This window comes from Bombus flavifrons, chromosome 4 (genome assembly GCF_040668555.2).
Source record: "Bombus flavifrons isolate JBK064 chromosome 4, iyBomFlav1_principal, whole genome shotgun sequence".
NCBI lineage: Eukaryota > Metazoa > Arthropoda > Insecta > Hymenoptera > Apidae > Bombus > Bombus flavifrons.
Window position 1 is genome coordinate 18,555,311 of NC_138445.1, and position 26,169 is coordinate 18,581,479.

The following is a 26,169-nucleotide window of genomic DNA, read 5'->3' on the forward strand; positions in this document are numbered from 1 at the left end:
AACGTAATACATCGATACAATCCATCGATACAATTATTATCGTTATACATACTGAATGTCCGGCAAGACTCTGCCAAGAGAATTCGAGATCCGCGATGTATGCAGGCACAGGCACAACGAAATTCATCGCATACGTATTAACCACTCCTTCCCTGACGTAGTATAACTCAGCTTCGAGCCCTGAAAGCAAAACAGCAACGCATATCGATCGGTTGATCAATTATGAAGAGGCAATACCAACCACACACCAACGATAGAGCGAAAGTTTCCGTTCTAAGTACATTCGTCTTCGTGAATCGACCGATCATAGGACACGTGTAAACCTCCCCTTGCCGAGGACATTGACCAGAATACCGTTTAAAATATACCTCCTATACACGGAGCAAGTTATACCATAAGTACGAGGAGAACGTTATCAATTTCACGAGTTGTAATAAATTCTAGTTTAAATTGCTTCCCTAGCTTCATTAACGTTTTAGGGCTATCTTATTTTCGTTGTACGTACGTTACTTACTGGTTGTACAGATCGGTACACGCGAAACATCTTTTCTTCCAAGTTCGCATTTCACCACCTAATATCATCCGTTTAATTTTACATTGCCAATTTCTATGAAGAAGCGGAGAAACTTGTAGTAACGTGTATAATATATCGAAGGCTAATACGATTTATGACAGAAGTATAATATTATAGAAACTCGTCGAAGTTTCACGAATAATCAAAATATTTGTATGGTTTTTAAAATAGAAATTTGAACTAGGAGAAATATTACAAAAGTTACTGATCTAACGTTTGGGAATGATTATGTAGAAACGTACATTTCACACACGTACCATCGATAATAATGTCTAACGATATTTTAATAATAAACTAATTATTACGTTATTTGTGCGAAACAGTTTGGTTCAGAGTTTGATGTTGCGGAATCAAAAACATTCGTATCGTAATACGAACATGAAATAGGGGTGAAAAATAAATTAAAGGTGATGGTTTAGGAATATAGAAGACGTTATCGAACTGAAAAACTAGCGTTGTTTGTATTCTATAGAAGTAATTTACAGGGAAGTGTGACAACAACAGAATTATTAACTTTAAGGAACCAGTTAACTCCTAAAAACGGTTGATTTTGAAACATATGCCATTATATTCGTCTCACCTTACGTAAATTCGTCGTATGCGTTGATAAGGAAATACGAGGCGTGTGTCGTGGTTAGATAAATGACGTTAGATCATCTTAAGTAGGTTAACATAAGACGCGACTAGGGCAGGACTGGTAATCCGGCACTATTTTGCATCCTCCTGCCAGAGGACGTGGGGTCCTACGAAGGTTTCTTCCACGCGGAAGAAAAAAGAAAAAAAGAAAAAAAGAAAAAAAAAAGAGAGCAGAGCTAGTACGAAGACGTATATAGTCCGAGTCGTGTAATTTTACCTTATATTCTCTTATTCGATAGTTTACTCGCCTTAAGCGATAGGGTTTCACCTTGAGAGCCATCCTTATCAAAAGCCCCTACAAATATTTCACTTATTAACGTGTTATCGTCCACCTAGAAATACGTGTAAAATACAAATCACGTTTATTATCTCAAGACCATTACGATTACCGATAAAATACGATTTCGTAGCCAAAGCTCGTACAAGCCGAAAGTATTAAACTAATGGCTTACCGGTATCCACGAAACACGCGTAGTACGAACGTTAATTACAAGGTGTCGTCTAAAAGGCTGTAACAAATCACCCGTAGTTCTGCTATCCAGCCAAGTATAATCTAACACCGTGACGTGTAATTACACGACAAGGGTAAATAATCCGTTCAAAAGTTGCGCAGCTCAATTTTCAGTTTCTGAGCGGTAATTATCCAGGCAGAATACCGAGTTACATTTAATCTACGTCTCATTTTATCTCTAAGCCACGGCAACAACGATCCTGGGCGCTCGAGCGGATTCCAACCCGCGTCCTTGACACTATCACTTGGCAAACAATCCGCTCCTGGTAGAAACTTATCCAGCGATTACCGCCGCTACGTTTGCCACGCGATAAGATCGTATCTCGAGGGTATACACTGCGAAATAACCGTGGGTATTTCACAGACGGATTTTGTAACGCGAATCCACCCGAATCCATCCTCTTCTTCTCTCGGTGTTCCACGTTTTTATTTTCTTTTTTTCCTCTTTTCCTTTTTCTCGGTTCTGCAGTTCGTCGCGCGCCTTCTGGATTCTGGATCGCGATCTACGAATTTCCGAAGGAAAGCTGGATCGTGCACACGTTTCTCGTCTCGTTCACGGAAAATCTCGTAGACAGAATAGATACACGACGATCTGAATTTCCTCGGGCGATCGGTACGTCATCCGTCTGGCTTCACGTACGACTAAGCAATTCGATATCAGGCTCGCGACAAGCCCTTTCCAATAAGTATGCATCTCTATTCGTATACACGCGTATGTGTTCGCACATTGCTGCGCTCATAGGAGAAAAAGGTGAGCGATAAGATACCTTTAAGGGTAGGAAATATTCTGCATCTGGAATACGTGTGCATTCTCGAGGAGAAAGGGGTGGACGAAGGAGAAAAACGATTCTAAAATCTGGTCGATGTAAAGCACGTTCCGAATGGACTGTCTTTTCGTAGAATATGAATCAGATGATATTTCTCAGTGAACAGTGTTATCGGACACGCTTCCCGCGAGAATAATTTTAAGCAGTTTAAACGACAGGATTTACGTTTAGTGCAACGATTTATATCGAGCTTACGATACGAATGCAGTTACGAGTCCAGTTTCAAGATTACCTTTGAAATGTAGAGTTTTGATAAACTTACTTTTATACGTTACTTTTTTAAGTATTCCTGTCTTTTCTTGCCCCGTCTACAACACGAAGTATACTCTCGAATTTTCAGATCGTTGTTTTCTATGTCCGTCACATTCTCAATAGCCGAGAGTATCATAAACGCGAGTATTATTAGCGACGCGTAACGGTTACCTAATTGTTTCACGTTCGTCTAAGTCTAGGTATCGATCATCCTCCTTCCACCAACGGCGTCGCACGGTACTACACGAGTGATACCCAGCGAACACGCTGACTGGATTTTTCTCGCGTTCGGTGAAAACCAGTCAGGCTGCGTGTTTTGGAGATTTTCGCTTGGAGCTTGTAAGCTCGGTCGAGTCCGACAAGGCTAGTCTGCTGTAACTTTTCCATCGGACATATCTCAACGATCGCGTTTATGCAGTCGAATATCGGTGAGTAGTCAGTCTGGATAGAGCTTTACATTCGTAAACGTCTCTCAGCGATCAGAGTGAATAATTCGTTTGTTCTTCCGTCGGTCGGAGAGTGTAGGTTTCGTTCGAGGATATAAATTGTTCGTATTGTCTCAGGATTTAGCGATAGCAAATCGCGCGTTCGTTGATTCGTGAACCTTGTCTCGACAGCTGGAGACAGGAAGCGTTCGAAAACTTCTCATTGTTCAGAGAAGAACACCGTTTTGTGTCGTTTGACAATTCATTAGTCGGAACGTTCGCTGCTCTCGCGAATAAATTAACACGGCGGGTAATTGGTGCAGTGTTATCGTTATCAGCCACATGCATACACATACACCATCGCTCTGAGGTAACCGTTTTACTTAAACGATCAGCTATTTCTCAGTAGGTTTACCTATAGCGTGCCGAGAAATTGTTGCGTCCTATAATCGTTGTGTCACCCAGGCACAAAGTGCTGCAGGAAGCAACTTAAGCTACAAAATTGTGGACTGTGTCGCGAGTAAACTACTGGTTCGTTAGGAGTGAATTCTATTGTATAGAGCGGTGATTTGACAGGCTTGGAGGTGCTAATTTGTGGAGCAACACGCGGCGTCGTGACTGCAAATTCTGTATCGTAGAATTATTCTGTACCGCAACAATTAGATATCGATGATACATCTTTAATCAAACGTGGGAATTAAACTTTTAGTTTTTACGCGGAATTTGATGGTACAGATAATACATAGAACGCATGTAATACGCGAAAATATTTGCAATGTCCAAGTTCTATTTTTTAAATTATATTCCTAAAAATATGAACTTGCATAAACATCCGCTGTCTACCGACGATGAACGTTAGAAATTGCTAAATGGAATTGCTGGATGGAAAAATATACGTGGAGAAATACATTTGACAAGCTGAAACAATTTTAAGCGAAGAAATGTTGTATCTTTCAAGTACGTATGATACAAGCTGTGTTCCAATTTATTTTAAATACTCTCTTTTCCTTTAAAACAATCGTTCGTGATATCTTTCTATTCCTATTAAAATATTAATTTACTACTACCGAATATACTATTGTAATAGTATAGTCGATTGTTTGTTACAGATCTAAGAATAAGTCTGACTTTAAACAGACCGTTACTACTGCCGTTTCTTCAAAATGATCACGTTTCATATCCTGCACGTAGTAAATCTAGCTGTGAAGTTTCCGAATCGATATTTCAAGAAGAAAACTTGAAAGAAAGTAACGTTATCTTACAAAAACCTTCATAATGTTCCGTGATTTATTACGGAACGTGAAAACGTAACATGAATGAAGAAAATATCGAACGGAACTGTATATATGTGTGCGATATATACAAGATACAACGTGGATACAAGGTGAATGTAGAGGATAACACAATTAATATAACTATTTTAGCAACAACTTCCAAAAAATACATTTGTACAGAAAAATATTGAAGGAATTTCAATTATGTGTAATTTTCGATAGTTTGAAGAACTTTGAATATACCTACACGTGTAGGTTAACGTTATTCTTTATTTTTTAAATAAGATCGTTTCTCGTGTGTGTTATATAAAGGTAGTGCGTATATCTTAAATTTAAAGCATGTACCTATTAAAATGATCCGATCGAAATCTTCGTAATCTTCATCGAAAAACTGTATTCCATTGAACCTCGAGCACCACGCTCGATGTATCGTATAACTTGGAATGAGTCGTATTTATAACGCGGTATTCGATATAATTAGCTTTACATTTTCCGGATATACGAGTACAGCGAAATATTAGTGAGCAGATTTAAGGCGGCATAGTCGAAAGCAAACGTAATAAGAGGATTAAGTAACTTTCTACCTCGTGATGCGTCACTTGCTAACAGAAAGACCAACATCGAGATTCCAGGAGAAACCGATGTGACAGTTTGTCGAATATTAAACCGCATCGAGCATCGAGTTGATCGAATTAATCTGCTAGCGTTTCCATTTCATCCTGACGTATTCGACGATGAATTTTGCTCTTTGCACGATCGGCGCGACACCGTTCGCATCGAACCATTCCTAAATTAATCCTTATTTCTGATATTTACACTTCTAACGTTCACATACAATTACATGCCTAAATCGATGATCGATATATCCATCGATAATGACCATTCGGAGATGCTGGCGTTTATGACACGTTCGGCTATTGAGAACGCGATAGGCATAGAAAACGAAAAGCCATTGTTGAACGAGTCGTATTTTCTAATCAGCGTTAGAAATTCGTACTCAATGTAAATCGATCCATCTGTTTTACACAACACGAGTTAACTTTGCGAAAGTAATACGAAGCTGCTACGCAACGCAACGTACACGACACAGCAAATGAATTCACAGACGTTTTATACGAACGCGTATTGCACGGCAGGACAAACGAGGCCTCATAAAAGAAGTTTGCCGTGATCGAAGTTTAAATCTTGGCACACGCGAGATGTCTGAATTTTATAATTTCATTTAGCCTCGAGCGGATTTTACACGACCAAAGTTGCCGCGCCTCGAGATACGCTCGATGCAAAATCGTCGACATATTTACACGTCGGTTTATCAGCTGGATCTGTCAGGAAATACCTGCAGGAATGCAGCACGCGTAAAAGTAAGAACAGGGGTTGGTGCACGTACAGATGCAACGGTGGCGCGAAAGCCAGTTGGGGGAAAAATGTATGATTGCGTGGCACTGTTCCAGCACCGTGGAACGCGACACCACGTACACCAAAGGGATGCGAAGATCAGCGATGGGATCAAGTTCGATCCCAGTTAGGAATCCGAATCAAATCCAACGCTTCTCAGGTATTTCTAAGAAAATGGAAAATTGAAAATGCGAAATTGCACGGAATTGTACGCATACGAATGCACGATATGAAAGAATACACGAAATATCCATGGTGTATAGTGCTTTCTAAAATACTTGATAAGTAAAACAATTTTCTACCGGGATTCTACTATTTTAATTACATCCCCATAAATATGAATCATTCGATGTATCTACCGAGTATTCGATCTTCGTAACCTGTTTCCCAACTCCGAACGTCACAGTGGCAAGTTTCGAAAATCTGCTTACAAGTATCTCGATACTAGAAGAGTCGTAGGAATCTGAAAAGCGGTACATATTCTAGTGGATATAGTCAATTATTGAACGAGGCTGTAGAATTAGATAATGCGTGAAAATTTAGTGGCTTTCGATGATGTCGAGAGAAATGATTTTAAGAGAAATCTCTTTCTCGAGATGCTTATACAAGTTCGAATCCAGACGGTCAATGTTTGAACCTACCTGCGACGTACTTGAGCCCATCACTAGCGAGGATGTGTTCGTGCGGCCAAGAAAATATTTCAACAAGATATATCTTAGGTGATCCCTCGAGGAACACGTGCAGCTAACTCAGGTGGATTAAGTTCCACAATGGCGGCTTCGAGCGAGCAACAAATGGACACAATCAAGTCCCGGTCCTCTTATGAAACGTTCGCTCGCGTTAAGTTACCGAGATTATGGCAACTTCTTGTTCAACCTTCCATTCGTATGCTTTTATCTTGGAAGAATCCGTTTGTCTTTGCCAGGAATAAGAATTGGCCGTTGCGAGAGTAGCGCGGCGCCTGAGCAGCTTAATAGAGATGGGGTGGATGTTCTTATCTGGTAAGATTAGCAGACAAAGTAAGATTGCACCCTCGTCATCGTAATTGATTGCCGTAGTAGAGATATCCACTAACCAGGATTACCACTAATTACCGTGTGTTGTGCGTGATTAGTTACTAGTTCAACGATACCTTTAATTAATGATTGTTAAAAATAACTTGCACGGTAATTAGTTCTAAATCGAAAATACACGTATACATACATAATTTTCGAACACTTCCATCGTCTCTTTCACTAACGATTCGCGATTGTATTGGATTACGTTTCTTGCTAAATTACTTCAGTTCGGAGTGATACATTTCCCTATTAATTGCTGTATATTCTCGAATTACTTTTTGTTTTTGTAGAAGGTTCGCGTAACTTCTTTTCAGTAACTTTCAATAGCGTTCAAATCTAGCAAACGTGCAGAGAAACGATACATCGCGGAACTGTAAGTGGTGCGACAAGTTTGTTTATTGCTCTACTATTTAGTATATTTATAAAGCACATAAACGCTTGCGAACTTTTTGGGCGATTTGATAAACGCGGTGATCCAAATCCAAAGTAAATAAGCGAATGCAGATAGATGCATCGATACGATTGCGGAAATACAAAGATTTATAAGCGTGAAGACAGTGATTAAACGGTACGATAAGTGAATTTCAATTCTATTATAGCAAAGCGGTTTCCTTTCTTTGGATATGTTTGGTAATTGAATTCGTAAGTTCGCCCCGCGGTATTACAGGTTACCCCATAAATCAGCCCCTACGATAGAGCTCGTTCCTTACGAACCAACACTCTGTCCCCCTCCCCTCCGCCCGCGTTTGATCACCGATTCGATAATTGCTTCATTCTCTGTACCAAAAATAACTCGAGCAATAACTTTATAACTGTACAAATGCAAAAAAACAAAGCGCAAAGGATTGAACGTGTACAATGCACATTGTACACTGTTGCAAATAAGAAACTCTATCTTTTGATATATCATTTTGGTATTAAAGAGAGAAATTTTTAAGCCGTCTATCTACAGGGTTTTCCATGGCGCGTCTTTGTTCTCCGACGTAATAGTATCGGAGTCGAATCCATCAAACGCAAGTTTTACGCAAATTCCTCGCAAGTACGTACCGATCGGGCTCCGGAGTGGGTCACGGAGCGATCTATCAATTTGGGTTTGAGATCGCGAAAGGAAAAATGCGGAAAAACGGTGGCCCTGTTCTCCTCCCGCGGGACTCGAGACGGCATATGGGCAAGAGGGTAGGCAACAAGAAGATAGGTTATGGGTTTCACTCGGGGAAGCGTCGATGGCTGCCTCTTCTGCCACTGCTAAGTAGAAAATCATGTCTGCCGTATGAACAGGCAGCCACTACTGGCACTCACTGCGGACTACTAATGTCGAGGGAGTGGATGCATCTTAAATGCTCAGACCGAGTTAGACGATCCCGATGCATTTCGCAAAGTTACATCAAGGTAACGCGAACGCCAACAGTTTAATTCGAATTAGCAATTCTGGTTGACGCTGCTCCATGGTTGGAATTCCGAAGTATTACCGCGTATCACTTACATTCATATCGATATTCTTTCTCATACTGTTTCTTGTTTTCGAAATTGCAAGTACGTTAGAACTTACTAACTAATCTCGGCTGATTGCGTGTCATTTCAGTCTGACACAAACTCCAGACGTATTCCGAAGTCATAAACAATTAAACATAGAAGGATTACAACCGATAAACAATTTTTATTTACAACGTTAATTACTATTATTATTATTATTATTATTATTATCCTCATCTCATATTACTAAAGGTCTTAAATACTACCTTCGGATTGTAATACTAACGTCTCTTTAACGCTTCCTGACACCATGACAGCATCAAAGTTTCAATGCGTTATTAAATTACACGATATTCGAGGGAACATATTTTCTCATATTAATATCATCACAAATATAAACGAAGCCACAATTAACCATTGTACCATATTTAAAATATTATAGGAAGATTTATACAATTTTTGATAAGTGGTTTCATTGCTCGTTTCATCTCTGCTATTTTTAAGCAGCGTTTTGCCAATTTACGTTTCACGTAAAATATCAGCTTAAGTTACGAAACATTTGATATAAATTTCGATTGAAATTTCGTTGTACAAGAGATACTGGAAATCTGAATCTGGCAATGCACAGTGTGTTAAATTAAATGAGCGCAGCATACAGATCGACGTTGCATCGCAGCCTGATGCAACGTCAAAATGAGTTTGAAACGTACGGATATGACTACATGTAGATTCGCGTGGCGCCTGTCTTTGCGAACACTACACGTTGCATTAATTTAATGGAAACGTATATGTATCCTACACGGTCTACGTAAAGTTATGTTACACTGTAAAACGTGTACGTGTACAGTATGAATCGACGCTTCGTTCGAATTGATAATTGTAACGGTTCTTACAGAGCCTTGTTCTTTCCTTTGTATATACAAAACGAATAAAAATTTCATAACAATTTACCTGTTTAATTAGGAAATACATTACCACTATCTTCTATTTGCCAGAGGGCTGTTTTCAGAAAGTGCCTCGATTCGTTTCGATTCATTGCTTTCGAACTTGCTAGTACATGTATATTCGCTGCGTTCGGATTTTCTACGAACCAACTTTAATAGCGCCTCTGGGATAATATTTCATTTTCAATTGTTCTGTTTTTACTGTTGTACAGGATATACAACAAAGCTCTGGTTTCGGAAAACTCGGCTATCGATATTTATCTGGCAAGCATTGACGTATTTGTGAATACACGATTTTGTCCTATATCGAATTTCAATTAAATAAAATTCCTTTCGTAATAAGCAAATAAAATTTATCATCTTATTTCTCCGTATCGTATCAGTACTGTTAAATTGCAGCGTATAATATTCCAGCTAGTAGGTATGATACGTCGCAGTCACGGAAGACACTCGCAAACAGTCCACACATTAAAATACATAACTTAGCCAGCTATTAAAACCGTATTCATATTCAACTAAGACAACTAATCAAGCAAGACGTTAAGTCCTATTTTTTTATTAATTTGCCCCTATTCGTACAGCAAAGAAAATCTATTGGTAAACGAAATAAAATTAAACCACCTAAAAATCGCTGAAATAAACGACGAATTCCATTTTCTCAATTTCTGAATATATATTTCAGGAAATATACACACGCGTAGATACTTAATATGTCTTAACGATAAATTAACATCAGTTAATAAAGTACATAGCTGTATCCGTTTCTGTTTCGTGGGATGCAAAGCGATCGAAAGGACGGGTAAACACTTTTACATTTTGGCGTGTATTCGAAAAGCGAAGCCGGAAAGCGGTTCGACCCGGGTCAGGAGCCAAGGTAAACACATTAAGGACACAACATCCCTGGTAGGAAACATATCTCGGCCAATAGGGGAGCTCGATGCGATACGCTCGATTACGACGGAAATTCGAAGCGTCTTGAGAATCGAGGGTGAAAAAATCTACGGAGGGTTTAGCACAATCGCAGCAGTGTCCCGGAATTAATCTAGCCTCTGTAAATTCTGTTTCCTTTCCGGTAGTTCCCTTCTGTTTATCCATTCGTAAGTGGAGAGACAATCGTTTCCCTCGATAGCAACGGCGGATCAAAACATTACGTTCTCCGTGTGTTTGTACGAAAATCTCAGAGAAGTTCGTCGATAAAGGCAAATGGTCAATTTCGGCCGAAAGAAAATTAACTAGATCGTAGCATTTACGCAGGATTTATAAGAACAAATTATTGCCTTACTTTCCTACTTACGTCATGTAAAAACGAAAGAAATATTTTGATCCCAAGCCTTTGAAATTCGATTCGAAAGCTTTTTAAACATTGTCAGTATTTCATAAAACGTCCATTTCCTAAATATGAAAAATTAAAAATAAAATTTAAAATAAAAAAGGAAAACATAAATTTTAAGGTATTTCCGAAAGATTGGTTATTTCTACTTCGCTTAAATATAACTGATACGTATACAACTCTGGGACGGAGCTTTCTAAAACGTTATCTCTGTCATCAGTAAGATAATGTATTCCGTTCCTCTTATAATGCGACCAATCGGTGCACTGAGAAGCCTCGAGGTTCCGATATACACTCCTCTTGTTCGCAGACATTTATGCGATCGCGGGCCGTGATCTCGAAACTTTTCCGGAATTCCTCGATTCGCTCAACGACGATCGACAACGAACGAAAAGTTTCGTTGATTCGATGAAATTTAGTTACAGCGGGCAAAGTTTCGAGAAAACTATCGGAGTTTCCGTAACTGTTCGCCGTTACATTTTCATGAGTCAACGAAACTCCTCGTCGCGTGTAATCGATAGATGTTAATTTCATTCCGGCCGATTCTGGAAAATTTCGTTATCGCGGCAATCACTGGAACAGCAGGAGTTTGGTCGTTCATCTTGTTATCGTTGTCAACTTCGTTTTCGACAACGAGCAAGTTCTCCGCGCGGTACGCACAGGTTCCTGCGTTACATAGCATCGTTATCGAATTTGCGGAAAATCAAACGTGTCAAAAGACGTTGATAGTCAATATCGGTAGTATTTTTAGCTCGTAATTAATATTAGTCAGTAGCAATTAAAAATAGAGAAACGAAGAAACGCGTAATTTGCCTAAACATCTTTCGATTCTGCACTAATCACTCGTTGTCTTCTTCGTCGTTATTTCCTTGACGTTAAAAGATATCGTCAGCTTCGATAAGATATAAAGAAAAAAGCGTTATTGAATTTTCATTTTACTTCTATGTTAAAGGTTTTCTTAAAACACTGAAATATAAAAAAATTTTATAGAGAGAATTTTATAACGCGTAACAGATACACAACATGACGTATAACGAGCAGTTTCTCGGGAAACTATCGCAATTCATGGTGATAGAAATCATTATTACTATCATATTCGTCAAGTAAAGTACAACAGAACGAGGAAAAGCTAATACAGCATAACGCTAGAGCGTAATAACAATTACGGGTGAAACATGCTTTAATAATTTAGCTCTCAACAACTCACCAACCAAGCTTATTTTATCCGAGTCATTTATCGCGTCGCGATTTACGTTTTCGCGTTTCCACTGGCGTCGAATGGAATTCCAGGGTACTCATTTGTCGTAACTTGGCGCCCAGAGTATGGCGTCACGTTGACTGGTCGAATTTGCAATAAAGAAGATAGATGAAACGTGGGGGATATCACCGACTAATCTTTTACTCCTCCGTTTCTCATCGTTTTCCTCTTTCATCCGTTATTCATTAATGTTCATTTTGTTTCGCTAACTAAGCCACGCATTACGTTACTTCTGAACTTAAGCTGAATATATCTCTCCTTTCGAGCTAGTCTCCTCGTAGCGATACCTTAAGAAATCTGTTTACACCGTTCGAAGCACTGTTCAAGACCGACGAACTAACAGTGCAGCATATCGAACGGTTACAAGGAAAATATATTTCTTCTAAACTATGACCTTCGTACAAATATCTGTTTCATAAATTATAATAATCGTCGTAAATTACCTATCGAGACTCCGATTAAATAATCCTTCGTTTTTAACATTTTGTCTCTTTAATAAGATGCAAACAACGTTCTCTCGGCAAGAAGTTACCTTCAATTTCCATGCAACGTTAGGTCTACGTTAGGTCCAGAAAATCTATAACCCTACGGCGCGGTGGCGCGGTGGCGCGGCGGCGTGGCGTCTCGACGAAGGAGATTCGCGTGCACTCGATATTCTTCTCCGGCGTTATCCCTTCGCGAAATTCCTTTAACCCTCCATAATCGCGGCATGATATTTTCATAATCCCCCTCAAACTTTTACGGGCTGGCCGGTCTATTTTGACGTCGAGTGTACTCTCAAAGTGGCCCATTTGGACGCTTGTATCTACCCTTAACGTCGAACGTAGCCAGAGAGAATCCGGATGAGAATGGTGAGACGAAGATGGAAGATCATTTCAGCAAGCTGGCGTTACTCTTCGCAAATTATCTCGCCAATGAGAGCCCGGAGCACTTGGTCTGAAAATCATCTACGCTCATCCAACAGTGGCTCTCGTCTCTCTTCTTCCATCCCTCTCTTTCCTCCTTCGTGAAAATTTCTCTTCCTTTTTCGCTTCCGGCCACCTCTATCCGCCGTTTCTTGTCGCTTTCGCGTCCGAAAGGGTTGCGCAGGCTGCAGTTAGGTCGGATCGTTTGTGGAAAAAGTGAGAAAAGAAGTGCCGTGAGAAATCGGGCAAACTCGAGGAGACGAGGCTCGGAAAAGAGAGACAAAGGGAGAAAATCGAGGGGAACGAGAGCGAAAGAACAAGCTGCCCTGCCGAAGGGAGAACCATTGTTTCCCCGAGTGGGCCGCAAAAGAGCGTCGTCGAGTTAGAGGGATGTTTGTCTTTAATTAAAATCAGTCACAACCCGTTTCACGTGCTCTGACAATCCTCCCTTTTCTCCAGCGGCCGTCGTTTCAACCCTCTATCTCACTCAGCCACTTACCGGTTTGTCAAGCAGAATTCTTAATATTCAATTATTCCATGCTGCTTTTAATTAGTTGCGCATCCGCCTTTCCGTGTTTAGCTGTTTTCGATCGCGATTCGTTGAAAACCGAACAGATCCTGTGGGACGAGAATTTTCCTAAATAACGGCACGAATCTCTTACATTTCAACATCCACTCTTTTGATAGAACAACGAAATACCGTAAACGTTTCTAACAAAGACTCGAAAAAACATACTCGAATGTATTTCAAAATAACTTTTCGAAACTTGTATAGCGTCGATAGAGGCAGAAATTAGCACAATTTCTCATATCGTATCGTAATCAGAGTTTTAGAAATTGGAAAATCCGTTATAACGAAAGAGCCGTAGACGCGGCGGCCGTGGCCCTTCCAAAATCGATAACCAACTAAATAGCAAATAACGTATGTCAAATAGCATGGCAATAGCAGCATGTCATAAAACACGTAGTTGTTAAACGTTCGGAAGAGAGCATTCCCGTGTAGAAAACCACTCCACGTGGAGTTTAGTGACTCGGGTCGAGGAAATCCGCTTTGTTGCCTATTCTTCACGCCCGCCTTGCATTTGTGAAACATTTCCTGATAAGGGTAGAAGGGGAAGCTAACGAAGGGTAGCATCTTCGGAAACCCGAGAAGAAAAAGATCACGTTTTACTCAACCTCGGAAGAGAAAGGTGGAGCTCGAAGAAACTCGGAGAAGATAGATCGGTCGCATTGACGCGACTCGTATTACGCCTCGTAGATCCTGTCTCGTACAATTTTCGTATGAAATAAGTCTACGTCTGAATTGAAATTTCACGAGTCAAACTCTTAAATCCCGCGCGACCAAAGTCGCGTTAATTCTCACTCTTTCCTCTAACAATCCTCCGTTACTATTAAGTTACGAAATGAAAAAGCGGTTATTCATCTCAACAGATATCGCGCAATGTGAGCAGTAATAAATACGTATTCGTCGAGTCTATTTTCACAATTCATAAATCTCATAAACGCTCTCTTTCTCTTTATATCGCACGACCACGATCGTTATATTTATAACAAAGGCTGAACGACTCTTTTTTTCGTGACCGTGTTTGATCTATTTTCGGTCGAAGCTCGGTGCCTTGACGTATTCACAGGCAAGACTATTTAACGGTAACCGATTGTCAGGGACAACAACGAACCAGTATGTTTTATCATACACCTGCGCGCGCGACGAGAAAGGTCCTCCCGTATGGAAAATGCGACTCGAGCACAGCGTCGTGCATTAAAGCTGGCTGCAGGCGATGAACGTGACTAATTGAGAAACTTGAGGCAAGCGTTCCACAATACGGAACCTCCTTTGTAATAGGATTGCTTTCTGTCGTACGTTACTGTTATTTAGCGGCACTAATGTAAGGGAAAATTTCATGGCCCTTCGTGGCTATGAGAATATCGTTGTACCCGTTGAATAGAACCGAATGAAAGACGGCAGCATGCTCGCGAGGCGTTTCTACGCGTGACAAAGATCTCGTACAAGCGACAACTCGACGATGTTTCGATATTTTATATTCGGGGAACCGCGTGTATCGTCTCAGATTTCGAGAATATCTTTCGCTATAGGAAAGTAACAACGACTCGAAGCTATTTCGATGAAACAGAAAGTAAACTAGAAGTAAATAGACTATGCAGAGATCATACCTAAATTAACGATAGTAGAAAGACGAGGATATTTTGCTGGGAACGAAACGACCTCGTGTAATAGCGTTTAGCAACGACGAAGAGAAAACATTACGTGATATTAACATGTGATACCTTTGATTAATTATCGATTATTTTAGTAGCCATATTTCTTTTAGTTATGAAATACGAATAATATACTTTTCTTAATTTTCTGGATCAAACTGCAGGTTTTGCAACTTCGAATACAGCGGAGGACGACCGAGTATATGGCAGATTTCGTTCAATACGTAGATGCATATATTCTCGTCGGATATATATTCTCTTCGTTATACAGAATATTATCACTGTGCTTACAGATTACCTTTAATTAAAAGGGATCGCGTATTTCTGGCATTATTGGATTTTTAATGAAGTACTATATATCTAGTACATATAGGATGAATCAGTTTTCTCATAATGGAATGTTTCGTATTATTCTAGAAAAATTGGTTTCAACAGATATATTTTCTCCGTTAATAAGTAATTCGTCAAATGGTTTTCGCAATTCTGCGGCATTCTGTTTTATCGGATTATACAGGTACCGCGACTTACGAATACGAAGAAATAAATGACCAGAAAGCAAGTATCGGTAACAATTTCTTTACCCTGTGGAAACTACGCGCATAGAATGTAGCAAGATAAATGTAGCACGCGTATCTTACTTTTAAAGGCTATCGACGAAGAAAATCACGTTGCGCGTTCATAGGTGAAAGTTCGCCGCAGTGCGTTCTCTCTATTTTAAAAATCAGCGAGTCGATCAAACGCTCGAGTGCTTTATTGCGTTAATATTGGAGAACAAATGGAACAGTTATCCTTTGTAAAATAATTTGACCAATTTGTAATTTCAAGCGGAAATTTTGTAGAAAATACTCTAATTTAATTCTGTGTAAAAGCACGTCGACAGACTGTCAGAGCGGTATAAAATCGAGACGCAGCAAATGCATAAAAAAGCCTTCGATCAAATGCTCAACCAGCAATTCCGATCGTTACCGCTTCTTCTTCATTCTCGTGGAGCGTACGTAGCTGGCTTTCAAGAGTCAGCTACACAACGTACCCAAGCATCAACGAAAACATTCATTAAACCGGTCTCTGCTGTCCTGTTCAAATAACTATGTCGAACCGTCGCGTCGACGAGAAACGAAGAAAACAGTGAAATTCGTTTAAACGTCTCTTTAGAAACAACGTTCGACGACCGATTCGATTGCTCTTCCAACGAACACCGGCCAGACACGAGTGGTTTCGGTAAGTGCAAGTCGTGAAACACAATCAACACGACGACACCGATGCTAGATCGATCCAAGCACGACCGGATGAACAGAAACTCCGATGGCTGGTTAGAAGGAGCGCGTTAACGAGCCTCGTTATTCGAAGGAGGGGAAAAACACGATCGTGGTCCTCGGCCGGCTTAAAAGTGACACACGAAGCGTAATTAGCGACAATTATCGTCGCCCGTGGTTCGTTCGGATTTTCCTGCAACGCGATGATACGTCAATTCCACCGAGCTGATCCACTCGCGTATTAAAATCTCCCACTCGCGCCTATTCACGGTCTATTAAAGCTCCCGCGAGGAACGAAACTAGAAACGAGATCGTATCAACCTTTTTCTCGCAATTCTTTCGTTCGACAGTTTTACGCTTTCCTCGATAGTAGCATCGAATGCAAAACGACGAGGAATTTTTAAGCCGGATTTAGATCAAATGTGCCGCACTACGTCGCTTCGAGCGTTGAAAAATCGCATGCGATTGTACAAGACGGTGTGTAAAAGTTTGGTTGGTGTTCGCAATTTTTCCATACTACGCAAAGAAAGGAAGAAAGAAAGAAAGATCGTGTAATATTCAACTGACTAAACCGAATGTCAGCAAACGCGCGGTTCTCTTTCATGTTGCAATGTTTTACAGCTTACGCTTTAAACTAAATTTTATAAGCTTCGATAACGATCGTGTAATTAACGTGTAAGAAGTAACAATATATAAAGTAAATCACAAACATTTATAATTCACGACAGAATTATTTACAGGTCAACTTTTTTATTTTATATTTCGTTATTTTAAAAAAATATTTCGCTACTTGAAAGACGTAGTAGCAGGATTAAACGACGATACTTGGTGAACGCGTCCATTGCAGATATATCCCACCCAAAACTCAATAACCTCCACGATGTTCCGATATTTCTATCATCCTTTGTTCAGATAGAACGATATTAGAAACGGAACAAGATATCATCCTTGGCTAGCGCGAAATAACGTACGAAAGGATGCGCGTTGCAAAACCAAAGAAATAAAGTGCGAGGGTGAAGTACGAGGGAAGAAGCGAGAACAATTATCAATTTAGCTGGAGGAAATAGCCGTCAATAGGCAACAGACAGAGAACGGATTTAGCGAAACCATCTTTGCTTCTTCTTTTACCTTTCTACTCTTACCGATTCACGTGGAAAAAGAAAGTAAAAGGAAAACGGGGAAATGGTACAAAGAAAGTTGATGGTCGATGGATAAAAAAACAATGAGGCAGCGGTAAGCGTCCGCACAAAAGCTTCCTTCTTCAGACTGTTCGCTTCGTTCTCGAAACTCGTCGATGATTACCACGGTTTCTTAATTAACCGTCGCTGATCGAGAAACCCATCATACCGTTCGTGGCACCGGCGATAATTAGGGAAGCTCGGCAGCCAGTCGGAATTTTTAATTGACGAATACTGCCGGAACAATTTCTTTTCGCCCGAATCGAAGGGACGCGGAAACAACGAAATCAGAACTTTCTTCTGCCGAGAAAGTTAAATTGTCGACAGAGGCGGAATTGGGCGGCATTTTCGTTGTCGCTAACTCTGTCAATCGAAATATTATTTCTCTTTCTGCTATATAGGATGGTTTAAAAAATGGTTAGATAAAAAAGGGATTATCTACTTGCGAAATGAAGAAAGAACATTTATCCGGGTATAAAAATTTATACTTTTAAATTTTTCGAGGCATCCCGTAAGCAGTACGGTTTTCCCGCTGTTTAAGCTAACTTCAAACGCGAAGTAACATTATTTTTAATCGAAACACGACAAATTTACATAATTGTAGGAACAATGGAAACAAGTTACCACACACGTTATGTAACGGTATAATTAGATATACGTTGGATATTATCGCAGAATTTACATTTTAGAATATCTTATGACAAATTTACCATAGATGGTCATGCACTTTAAACTAACGCTTCATCATAAATTGATCGTACAGTTTTACGTGATTTAAAATTCGATAAGATATTCATTTTATAATGCGTATTTAAGAAATTACGTCAAACTAGGAAACCTGATTTTGAAACGTTAGAAAAGATACGTATCGTTTTGTACAAATCTCAGACATAACCAAGTGAAGAATAAACTTTCGTCAATTTCTCCATGGCAGCGAATCGAACACGTTTCCCTCCCTTTGTGCTTTCTGCGTTAATGACGATAGATGCTTTCTCATAAGTCTCGGCAAGTTACCGGCTGTTCTAAGCGGAATCCTGCTTTAGACACTCGTCACTGGATTTATTTCCTTGACGACGCGTTGCAGGTTACGTACGAGGCTTGTCGAATTGGATTTGCGTCGAAAGGATCCTCGCGCAGACGTCAAGAACTTCTCGCTTTCCTTCCCCTCTTCCTACACCGTTATCCTGCCAACTGCAGCCGGCGATGCAATGCACCTACCACTTCTACGATTCTCTCGACGATTCCCTTCTATTCCGTATCTCTGACTCTTGACGCCGGATTTATCGCACGGCAACACCCTGCTCGCTTATCGATACATCTGCCCAATCCACGCGCCAATACCTTCGCCGCGTACGATTTCCGACTTTCGTGAGTATCGCCTACTTACCTATGTACGTAACGGAGATTCATAAGCCTAATGTTAACTTCTAATAAATAAAATTTCTAATATCTCGTAGTAGCCAGCTACGGATTATCGATTATCGTAACCAATACAGAAAATCGATATCGTGGACGATCTGCGTGTCAGCAATAAACGGTAAATACGAGTCGCCTATTGAATATTCATTCGAAGCGCTCAATTATTTATTTTCCCAGACGTGTCGAGCTTTTCCACGATGCATTTTCGATCAGCAAAAATGCGCTGCAGAGGCCTGTTTCAAACTGGCGATTTATAGAAAGTCATCGAGTTGCCAGAAATTATAATTAACACCCGCGCCGTTCGTTTTAAATTGCATTCGACATGGTATGGTGTATCAACGCGTATATTCATCGCATCGTTGCTTCGCGCAACTAATGACGGTATTTATTTGGTACCTACCAGAGAAACTGTAATAAATTTTCAATCTCTTTTAACGCAATTATACCGCAAAATTCTACCAAAAATGTTATTAACAAGACACCAAAATATCAAAATTTATAACGTTGCGTTATAAATAATATTACAAATAATAATGATAATAAGGAAATTTGTATTAATAACTCGTTTACGTGTGATACGTATGAGAAATTTGATTTTTAATACAGCGTGTCACTTGTTATTTTGTTTCCGATATAACTCAGAAAACAGTCACGTATACAATGATGAAGTGCTCGTTCGTTACCGCATTTCCTTCGTACTCTAGCTTAACAAAAACTACGCGAATGTTAGCGAAATAATATTTTTGTACCCTTAGTCGACACCGCAGCACGTACTGTCCGTATAAAACTGCATTAGAAATACCGCATGCAGATTTCGATGTTAGAAACTAGTCGGCTACAACGATTCGAAATCCAATGATACTGCGCCGATACAGTAATACGTATAATTAGAGAATGAATATGCGTCAGATATAAAGAGAATAATGGACAGTTAACTCTTTAGCGGTATACTCTGAGAGATACTCGAACGAGCCATTAAATGACGCAATCGTTATGTACGTATTATTTGTATCTGATATGAAAAATGTAGAGCAAACGGGTGGGTAAGGAGGTAATTATTTTCAAAATTCTACATTCTAAACTTTTGATCGTTTTATTACAGAGTCAAAAGGTCAAACGACTGGTATCGTTTCAAAGACGACGATATACTTTGTTTATAAAAACCAGAATTATTTTTAACAGATGACAGCATCGTTGAACGATGCAATTTAAGGGACTATGAAAAGTTCATTTGCTCTACGAGAATCACCCGCGCTACGAGTGAAATAAGAAGTAAAACGGGCGCGTTATCCACCTAATGAATTTTTTAGTGGACCAGCTACATCGGTAGTAGCTCAGCTGAAAACGATAAAGTACATGGTATTAGAGGGAAGATTCTGGCGAAACGGCAGAAAAAGACAACGGCAGTGAAGAAAAAAGCCAGAACGAACGAGCGAGTGCAGAGGGGTGGAAACATAAAAAGTGTCGGAGGATCACGAGCAATTTCCATTGGATGCAGCGGAACGGGTATTACGCCTGCAGGCCGATTTTATGCGATGATAGAGTTCGACAGGTACGACCGTTTTGCAATATGTGCAGGCGCACGCCGCATGGCCATCCGACGATTTTCTACGCATTCTGATCTCCATTCGTCGCAGGAAACGCACGGTTCTTTTTCGAAACACGACATTTCCCTGTCATCGTCATTATCCTCCAGGCCCACCGTCCTTGTTTGTACGAGCATTATAGCTCGACCACTTTGCGAGCGCGGCAAGTCTAATATTTTACCAACGAGAGTACTTCGTCGCTCCATTTGTATAGGCGCGCTAGTTTGCATCGTGCACGTTGAAATACTTCACGTACGCGACCGAGCAAACGTAACGTTGCGTGAAAAAATGTTCCGGCTAAAAATTGCGCGCGTCGAAACGTCATGAATGCGAACGAACGCTATTTGCTCGGCACAGCGCATCCTTTTTTTAACCGGTATTTTTTACTTACGACTCCGTTTACGACTGGCACGAGAAGCATTTACAGTTTCCTCCCGTTATTATTACAGAGATCGATGAATAACGGAAAATATTTTATGCTCTGCGTAGATATTACTCTCTTCTCTCGACTGAACAGTTTGGAGAATTTTTAATACCGGGAAAGCTTCGTTTTTATACATTTTTGATTTCGTTTTTATCGTAAAAAATGGTTCTTGGAGTAAGCTTGGAGTAGTTTGTGACACGATGATTTCAAACTTTCTTTCATTTTGCTAACTTTAATAAAATTAATAACCTGTAAGAATATTCTGAATTGTTTCGTGCCAATGTAATGGTGCAATGACGGAGAACAGTACAGTATAAAAGTAAACAAGTAAATTAATACGTAAGACATACACATCAATCCTTATATAAATATCATAGGATACTTAGGGAAAATAGGTTATAAAATTATATCTTACATGCGACATGGATATCTCTATTATAAGTATTCTATATCACGGATTCGTTACCAAGTTTCTTTTGATTTTAATCGAATAAAACAACGTAAACGTCTCTCTGCTATATGAAAATTATTATATCCGAAATAGGTAAATCTATGCCGTATATGTATACCTGTACGTATCGTATACAAATAGAAGTTCTATCTATGTCATGGAAATAGATTTCAATCCTAACTGCAAATCCTATTCAAGACGTTTCACACACGCGTGTACTTCGTACACTCGTACAAATCCACGTTGCACAAATGTGCTATATCGTAGCCAATCTGTATTAGATACACAAAGGATATCCAATCATAATTGCAATATGTACATACATATACTTAACGATACATGTATCGATGCGATATCGGTGGTTCCCTATCGAATTGTTAATACTATCTCACGCAGCGCTATTATCATTATTTTGTACATAAAATTGGTCGACAACATACACTGCCGACAATAAGTATAAAGATATAAGCACATCTTCTGATATTTACCATAGTATAAATTCGATGCTTTCCACTGCTTTCATTTTCTAGTTGTTTTATTATATGTCCGTCGTTTCATTTGCTTCATATTTGTCCAATAATGTAAGGTACATATTACCAAATAAAGTAAAATTTGTTAGGTCTCCGATAAGTATAGCGAGTAGGTGGTCTAATATTTATGATCCGCATAATACATCTTACGATATCGTAGAAATAAACAGTTTATGCAATGTCAAAGTAAATTTCTCAAAGTAAATTATCAACTGTAATTAAATAGCCGAATGCTTACAAACGAGAAACGCGTCAAACAGGTTAAATTGAATCTAAACACCGACGAACTTAATTGCCAAAGCTGCGACGATTAGTTAGTTCGATGATTAATCGGATTAATCAGTTAATCAGTTAATTGGAGATAGGTGGGAAAAAGTTGTAGGATTAAACGAAAAATATGCAGATATATGGGAGACAAACGACGATATTAAATGCATCTTCCTAGATTTGAAATTTTCACGATGATCGGTTGACAAGTTTACAAGTACAAGTACAAGTTTGATAAGCTTGTATCGACGTGTCGTTCTAAGATACTAGAGCATTCCGTGATAGCAATTTTCATAATCCTTTTCACTACACGCTTAAATTTATCTAAATCTGCCTGCCTTTCCCTTTTATTTTCTCACTACTATATCGCTAATACGCACATACCTACATATTTATGTGCAAACGTGCTAAACCACTGTGGACGTTATTCGTGCACCATGCATTTGGCACGTACCATATGTCGCATGAAAACCGACGGCACCTCGGTTCGATCGATGGTCCTAAAAATGTCGAGTAAGCTTCGTGTTATTCGATTGCGAATAATATGTATTATAGTAGGATATTAATGTTGAAAATTTGAAATCAAACTTCGTCCTTCGGGAAAGATATAATCGGGTAAGCGTAGGAAAAGTAGCGAAAGCTATGTACAATTATAATTATAATTGATACAATTTGCGAAATTAACGGCATCAGATGAAACAATTAAGGAAAGTATTTCAGACTATTAGGAGAAAACTATGCGCTGTTAGCTAGACATTTTAACAGCGACGAGGTCAGGCTTGCGGATTAAAGGGAAATCCCTAATACCATTTTCCTCGCCATTAGGGGGGTTTATTGATCCTCCGGTTCCTAATGTATTCGAACGGGAACGATGCAACTACTCGAGAGTAATGCGAACAGTTAGCTGGATTGGAATGCCTCTGCGAATCAGATAAATCGTATTTTTCCACGGAAACGCGTCCGCTAGACGCGTCCACCGTGAATTCCCCGATATATCTACGTGCTTCGAGGGAGAATAAAATTTCGAACGATTAAAATAACTTGGATAATTTTCGTGTTTGCTCGTGTCGACATCGATATAGTTTATATTCGCCGAGATTTATATTATTCTCGTGTTCGCGCATCTCCGCGCGATATTCCCGAAACGGCGCGGAACTGGATGGCACCGCGCGGTGCGGTGCGGCGTGGCGGTGGGCAGGGTTGGTAGCGAGGTGAAACGACTACACTTCACAAACATAACCCGTCCGTACTCCGGGCAACGAAATTGTCCCGGCAAACAGAGAAACGGCTGATGAACATATATTAATTTGCCGTGCAAATAGGCGATCGCGAGGCTTAACTCGTTTCATCGACGGATCGATGATCCGAGGGGAGAATAAATTTTGACGCGTCTTCCGTTCTCGCGAGTGTTTGCGTAAATCACGCGCGCTCGTCGATGCGAGACACGTGTAAATATGTACGGAATCACGGATATGGAAGCTCGTGTATCGCCAACGTGTTCGTGTTTGTCCGTATATAAATTTCCCATGTAAACCAGCCCGATGGCGGCCGATGGTGGACGTTCGTCGATTGGATTGCAAATCACCTGCATACTTGCCGGTCGACGTATTAATCGCGACGCATCCTCTTACACGCGCAACCACTGCATTCAGCGTCAAGTGGACAGCGCGGAGGAAGCTTCGTCACGTTCGTTGCCCATCGATCACCGTATATTTCGCGAAATCCAGCCTCCTTGTCAGCCATTATATACCTGCAAATCCGCCCGTCCTTCCATTCATATCGGCACAATTTCAACTTTCTTTTTTCATTGTTCGGTTTTGTACGCCGTTTTCTTCCGTCTTGCGGACCAATGGAGAAAACGAACGTTTCGACCAAGCTACGCGCGTTCTATCGCGTTATTTACGGCGCGAGTACATCACGCGATGAAATTCGTCGAAGAACGACGAGATAAAGAACGACGTTGCGCTGTCAAATTAATTCTTCCCATTCCGCGTCCCACAGTGTAAGACAATAGTGAAATAACGCTCGCCGGTAGAATCGGTACATCGTTGCAAAATATTTTCTTCTTTCTACGAATTATTTATGTTTCTCGGCTTCTCTACCGCCTGCAAAATCATAACAATGCTTGTCAATGTGGTGTTCGTATAAATCTCAAAAAGGACGAATCAAAGTTAGAGATTCGAGTTAACGATTTGAAGTTCTACAATCGATGCCGGCAATTTCAAAAAAACTACTTTTTGATACTACTTTTTGATCTAATTATGCAGCCATAAACTCGTAACAACGAAATACCGTTATAGTTTGCAAAGTCTTAAAGTACGAACAAGTATTTATCATCGACCGATCCAAAATCATCGAGTACCTATGCTTCGAAAACTCGATATAGGAATTATAGAATTATACGAAAGAAGCTACAAATGATAACTTTATACGAAAATGGTATTTGGTGCAACGAATCAACGTAGTAAACGTTATTTCTTATCGTTTAAGCGATTCATCTAAAGAATTTATAAGAATTAGATCCCCATTAAATATCCCCCAAAGTAGACGCCCAAGTTTGTGATTCTATGATTCTTTTAATCAAAATATTGGCAATGTTCTAAATATAAACAAAGTAAAAAAGTAAAGTGAATTTATCACGTTTTGGAATTTATAGTTTTTAGTTATTTGAGAAATTAGTACGCGAATCTCGTACGTTGTCATCTTTTGAACAGGCGATGTAAGAAAATATCAATGTTTATGGCCATACAAATCTAATATTTTATCGCATAGAGTACGATATTTTTCTAAATCTATATTCTTCTAAAATGTGCTTTATAATAGAATACCAATGGATGGATGAAGATGGTAGCGTATGGTGATAGAACAGTTGGACTGAAAATTGACTGTCTGAAAATGTGTTACGTAACGAAACGCACAAACTGATTCTATCGGATACAACATTTAATAGACGGAGATTAACTATTGCGTTTTACTGGTTAAGTAATTTCCAAACGAAACGAACGTACTGAAGGAAACGGATAATTAGCGTAACCTTGCCTCTATCTATCTGTATCGGGCAAACTCGAACGCTTCGATGACTACTTAACGGTATCTTGGTCGTCGATACTTACTTGCCGCATCTGGCGACCGCTGTGAGCAGCTGTTCAATATTTGCAATATTTTCTCCAACAAAGATTCCATTTTTATGCTGGAACTGTCGGAGGATATTTGCACTTAATTGTACATATTATGTTTAGTGGGATGGTACTTTACGACAGACAATTAATTAGAAATCTGGTATTGTTACATGAATTATTCCGAACGCATGTAAACGTGACAATATCGTAGATTAAATCCGATATAATTGTGATTGAATAACGGTGATAAATAACTACGTTAATATGATTGAACTTAATAGGATTAAATTATTTATCCTAAGTAGTTGTTCGATAACCGAAACGAATTATCGGAAGTGAGGAAATTACACGTTCTTTGCTTTATTTTCAGTCAATTACCAACTATCGTACACGCGTAATATGATTTCCATATAAATAGGTAGTTGAATATTTTCGTTTATTATACTACGTACAGTGTACGATAATTGTTGTACGAAAACAAGGTGCCAATGTACAATATACTTAGTAAGGATAATTCCTAGTCGACCGCAATGCTCGGGGTAAACTGTAAATTTTTACCTCCAGATTCCTCGTAGCTTATTTAAGACGACAACGTATCCCGTGTGTACGCGTATCAATCGCGCGGCTCCACCGAGCCAGCGGTTGTATCAATACATAATGTATTTGCACTTGTGTCTACGTATGTCCTGTATTTATGCACATATCGACGGAATATGTGAATCTACAGGTACAAACGCGTATTCGCACGCATTCAACCGTGCGTGTGCACAAACACGAGACACGGCAGATCGCTCAGCCATAAACCATGGCGGTTTACGTTATCGTCTGGCCGGATCTACCCGTCGGCAAACTGCTGCAATTTG

The 26,169-nt window shown here is 39.7% G+C and overlaps 1 protein-coding gene across 4 annotated transcripts in view; it reads right to left on the bottom strand.

Annotated features, from left to right (window-relative positions):
- The window catches only part of LOC138179276 (tyrosine-protein kinase Dnt), a 128,967-nt gene that overhangs the window by 65,965 nt on the left and 36,833 nt on the right, over positions 1–26,169 (bottom strand). For 2 of the 4 annotated variants that reach the window (XM_069111902.1, XM_069111901.1), the window contains one exon: positions 53–180. The exons of 1 other annotated variant lie outside the window; for it this stretch is intronic. In XM_069111902.1, coding sequence (XP_068968003.1) covers positions 53–127 — 75 coding nt within the window. In that variant the 5' untranslated portion in view covers positions 128–180. Of the gene's footprint in view, positions 1–52; positions 181–11,906; positions 12,259–26,169 lie in introns of those variants that run through there. One more of the 4 variants, XM_069111903.1, reaches the window with a different exon arrangement.